At 33.7% G+C, this 4,972-nt stretch overlaps 1 protein-coding gene across 1 annotated transcript; it reads left to right on the forward strand.

Moving 5' to 3' along the window:
- The first annotated feature begins 364 nt into the window (after positions 1-364).
- Positions 365-4,676, forward strand: LOC145005127 (vacuole membrane protein KMS1-like). Its single transcript, XM_078964180.1, has 9 exons — positions 365-566; positions 671-746; positions 2,165-2,376; positions 2,920-2,998; positions 3,112-3,411; positions 3,562-3,716; positions 3,821-3,937; positions 4,061-4,240; positions 4,338-4,676. Exons 2-9 carry the CDS (start codon positions 734-736, stop codon positions 4,506-4,508), a joined length of 1,227 nt encoding a protein of 408 aa, XP_078820306.1. The 5' UTR covers positions 365-566; positions 671-733; the 3' UTR covers positions 4,509-4,676.
- The last annotated feature ends 296 nt before the right edge of the window (positions 4,677-4,972 follow it).

Consider the following 4,972-nt stretch of genomic DNA (forward strand, 5'->3'; position numbering starts at 1 on the left):
ACATTTGAGTCTGCCAAAAGTTCCTAGGGTTTGTCTTTTTAAAACCTTAATTTAGACAATTATGAAAATAATAGGGGTTTTAACGGATTAAAAAATTAATATTGATTTTTTTAAAAGTTTGATGAAAAGATGTTGGGTTGTTATGAATTTTGTCAAATTAATAAAATAATTTTTATTATAAATAAAAAATATAAATATATTATTACAAATAGATAAAAAGTAAAATTTATTCCATATACCTTAAAATCTAGAGATATGAACATCATCAATATGTTGAAATTTAATACCAACAAACAAAGAAAAGAAGAAAAAAAACAGCAAAATCAATGTTATTTTTTGTTTTTTCTTAAAAGTATCAACTCTGAAATTACCGTATATATGTTTTGATATTTTTCAGACGACCAAGAAAAGCAAGCAACAGCGAGCACAAATCATATCCATAGAGAGAGACGGCGCACAATCAGTGAATGCTGCGAATCTCATAGCTTCCTGGATTCCTCTTCCCGCAACAACAACAAAGATCTGCTTACGCGTTGTTTCTGATCTTAGCCTGCTCCGTTTGAATAGTGAGTTTATCCGATTTTCTAGGACTTGTATTCATCCCGATTGTCACTGATTTGAGATTTTATCGAGAATTTAAACTGACTCGAAAGATGTATTTTCGTTTTAGCATGTGAGTGCAGAAGAACTTCAATCGCACTCGTAAATCTTGTTGTCTTCTCAGGCTTTCGAGATGCCGATCTCAGGTACCTCTTTTGATTTTTGAGATGCCGGGATTGTTTAAATCAAATCCTCTAACATTTGATGTTGTTGGCTGTAATCCATGGATATAACTAGGGTAGCGCAATCCTTCCTGATTCACAACTTTTTTGATCTGGTTGTCTAATAGATTAAACTATTATCCTTTTTCATGGGTTAATTGATTTGACTTTGTGACGAACTGATTCAAAAAGATTCAATTAATTTTTCCTTTCTAATGAGAATTAAAGTTGCTATAGTATGGTAGTTATCATATGCGCCTCTATGAAACAAAACAAGTGGTTTTTCCTACTTGCAAATAAAGACAACTTTCTATGTTTTATTGAGAAGGTTTGTTGAGGAAAGATTATGATCTCACAATGAATACGATCTCACAATGAACATACATGTTATAGGTTAATGTACCAATGTTTATCAGTGGTGGTAGTTACTGTATTAATGATGCAAAGTGTTGTTAAAGTTATATAGGTATGAGTCTTGAGAAGTACATTGTGAGAGGTTCAATTTCAATGTGGATTTGGCTCCTTATGGGGACTGAGCTCTTATGTCAGTCACCTAACACACACTGCCATGTATCTGATTTACATCTCACATGATGTACCTGAACCGAGGTAGAGCAGTGTGGGCCAGCTTTGGGGTTGCTAGAACAATAACCTTTTTGTATAAAGATAGTGATAGGTAGTATATCTTATAGATCTCGTGATCAAATTGAGATTTTTTTGTCGTCTTGCTACCATTCTCACTCTCTTCTTAACCTTATAAAATCAAGGAACATACTATATCCCTTTCTCCATGCCTTATTGCCTTATTTTCTTCGATTCATATCTTTTGTCCCTTGCACTTTCGCAAGGGTTTTTTTTGAGTCTTCTTTACTTACTCTATTTCCGTTGAGGTTTTGTATTGTTTCTTTTTTTAGACTAAGAAAGTTTTACTTACTTAATTTGGTGAATCAAAACAATATTGATTAAATGTCATTGAAGATGTGAAATGAGTTTGTTGGATAACTTGCTCTAGGTTACTCGAGTTTACGTGAAGCTAATATGACAATGTAATAGTATCAAACTAACACAATGTAACCATGGTTGTGTTTATTCCCGCATCTCTCTCTCTCTCTCTCTCTCTCTCTCTCTCTATAATAGATCTAATAATGATCACCTCAATTTTTTCTTATGAAAACATTTATCATCTCTCTATAGTCTATGTCTATATACACAAGACATGACAACACAATGGTCTTACTCTGTGTTTAGTGTGTGCATTGAGTGGACTGATGTCAATTGGACAAAATTGTAATCTTTTTTTTGTCTGGTGTAACGAACACAACCTTAATTATGGATGTTGTCATTTTACCAAAATTAGGGTTTATATTTTTGTAATGGTGGATGCCCTGTTTTCTTGTTTGCAGGACTGCGTGAGAAGCATAAACAAGAACTCGAGAATCTGACATTAATAGCACAACCTTTCAAAACATTGAAGCTTTTTATAGTGGCTGTTGTTCAGTATATAAGCAGATCACTGGTATACCTTCTGACACATGTTGTCTGGCTTATGCTTTTTGTCACACTCACAGTTGCAGGTGGACTCTTGTTTCTGTCTGTGGATGGTCCTCATGGAAAGGTACTCCCTTCATATTGCCTATTACTTACATTACGCCATTACAAATACATATTTCTGCAGTTTTATTTGAAATAATGATGTGTATAAGTGCTCTCAAATGAAGCATCTATTAAAATAATGATGAGTAAATACCATTTTTTGGTCTGTGTGCTATATTGTGTTTTTATATGGTCTGAAAAGGAATCTTTTTTTTTTTTTTTTTTTTTTCCCTTGTTGTCCTTAGTTCACTGTTTCTATGCACATGTACTCCTTGAGTCGTCTATGATAACAATCCAACTGTTAAATTTATGAAAATGACCAGTTTGCACCTGGCTTCTCCTTAGTTGTTTTCCAAGAAAAGCATATAATCAAACCAAAACCCAAAATCAGTTGTACATTGATCTTCAATAGGTATTCTGTTTGTTAACAAATTATTTTGCCTGTGATTCATCGTACTCAAAGTTCCTTCAAATTATCAATGAGGTTGTAAGTTCCTTGGTTTTCATGATTATATGTTACATATTAATATATAATGATGTATATGTGATACATGTGTTCTTGTAGCATGTTGAAGAGCTTCTTGAATATGCAAGGTTTGGACTGTGGTGGGTAGCTCTTGGTGTTGCTTCTTCCATTGGTCTTGGTGAGCTCAATCAACTTTATCCCTATTATCTTTCATCTCATTTTTTATTTATTTATTATTTGTTAAACAATGCAACTAGCATTTTATTAATTTGTATTTTTTAATTTGATCAGGTTCTGGGTTGCACACTTTTGTTCTATATCTGGGTCCCCACATTGCTTTCTTCACTATAAAAGCAATGCAGTGTGGTCGAGTGGATCTTAAAAGTGCTGTTTATGATACAATACAGTTAAACAGAAGCCCTACATGGCTTCAAAAAGATTGTTCAGAGTTTGGGCCTCCATTGTTTTCATCCTCTCAAGGTGTTCAGGTTCCACTCAGCAGCATTTTGCCACAAGTACAAGTAGAAGCTATTCTTTGGGGCCTTGGAACTGCATTAGGAGAGCTACCTCCATATTTCATTTCTAGAGCAGGTTTCTTCTTCTTCTTCTTCTTCTTATTATTATTATTATTATTATTTTGTATATTCCTAGGTTACTGTTAGACAGACAAGCAATATCACATGACAGAAAATGATTTCAATCCTGTTTCAAAAATGACAAAAAAAGTACAATTTTTTGCAGCAAGTATCTCGGGTGACAAAATGGATGTGACAGAAGAACTGGATGCTTCCTCATCAGAGAATAACGGAGTTGCTTCAAATTTAAATCACATGAAGCGTTGGTTCCTATCACATGCACAATATTTGAACTTTTTTACAATTCTTGTGCTTGCTTCGGTTAGCTTTCATGCTTTTATCCTCTTCAGACTTCAATAATAATAAACACTTGTTCTTCAATTCATTACATTGGTTGAATTAATCAGCTGAGAGGCAACTTGTAGGTGCCAAATCCTCTGTTTGACCTTGCTGGCATTATGTGTGGGCAATTTGGGATTCCATTTTGGAAGTTTTTTCTTGCAACCCTAATTGGAAAGGCAATTGTAAAAACTCACATTCAGGTCATCTTCTCTTTTCTCTTCAAAACTTTGAGATTATTTATTATCATCAATGTCAAGAAACAATAACTTGTCACAAAATTAAAATATATATGTGATGGAAGTTTTTTGAATTTTGAATTGCAGACAGTATTCATCATCTCAGTGTGCAACAATCAACTTCTTGATTGGATAGAAAATGAATTGATATGGATGCTTAGCTTCATCCCTGGTGTGGCTTCTGCCCTTCCCACCATTGTAGCTAAACTGCATGCAATGAAGGAGAAATACATGGCTGCCCCTCTCCCTGTCACATCAAACATCAAGGTATTTTTTATTATTTCAAAATATTATAACTTTTCAACAAGTTATTTGGTAAAAAGATTAATATATGTTAAATTTATGTATGGGTTGGGTGATTCAGGTGAAATCATGGGATCTATCGTTTGCTTCAGTTTGGAATTCTATTGTGTGGTTAATGCTGTTGAACTTCTTTGTGAAGATTGTGAACTCAACTGCACAGAGGTATCTCAAGAAGCAGCAAGAAATAGAAATGGCTGCTCTCAAAAAGTTAGAGCAATCAGAGATTGATTGATTGATAGCGCTATTAGTAGTGATTTGATGTTTCTTTTGTTTACCTAATAGAATAGACTTCCCTTACTTACCATTGAAGCAATCTGAAAACCGAATCAATCCTTAACAACTCATTTATACAAAACATTAGTTGCAGACATTTCAAAGGATTCCTGTTTTCGGTGCAAAATTGGCATATTATCTTTTAATCACTTTTACATTCTTTTCCAATATTGAACCATTGATGTTTTTTTTCCTATGGACGTAACACTTAGTTTTAGGGTGTTATATTTGCAGAAATGATCTATAGATTTATAGCCAGGGGAGGAGGTTTCAGTTCCAAATTTCCAATATGGATTGGGCTCTTTGTGGGCAATAACTACCAACTACCTTACGGATTGTTGTATGCTTCATTTATATTTATATGTAACATGATGGATGCTTTTTGGGGTGGTTGGAAGTTTTTTTTTTCGATAAAGAAATATG

The sequence above is a fragment of the Lactuca saligna genome, chromosome 7 (genome assembly GCF_052625555.1).
Source record: "Lactuca saligna cultivar CGN05327 chromosome 7, ASM5262555v1, whole genome shotgun sequence".
Classification (NCBI taxonomy): Eukaryota; Viridiplantae; Streptophyta; class Magnoliopsida; order Asterales; family Asteraceae; genus Lactuca; species Lactuca saligna.

Excerpts from the sequence above, each read along its gene's own strand:
- LOC145005127 (XM_078964180.1), top strand. Across the intron at positions 2,999-3,111 it reads TGCTTCTTCCATTGGTCTTG|GTTCTGGGTTGCACACTTTT; the intron begins GTGAGCTCAATC and ends TAATTTGATCAG. Across the intron at positions 3,412-3,561 it reads ATATTTCATTTCTAGAGCAG|CAAGTATCTCGGGTGACAAA; the intron begins GTTTCTTCTTCT and ends AATTTTTTGCAG.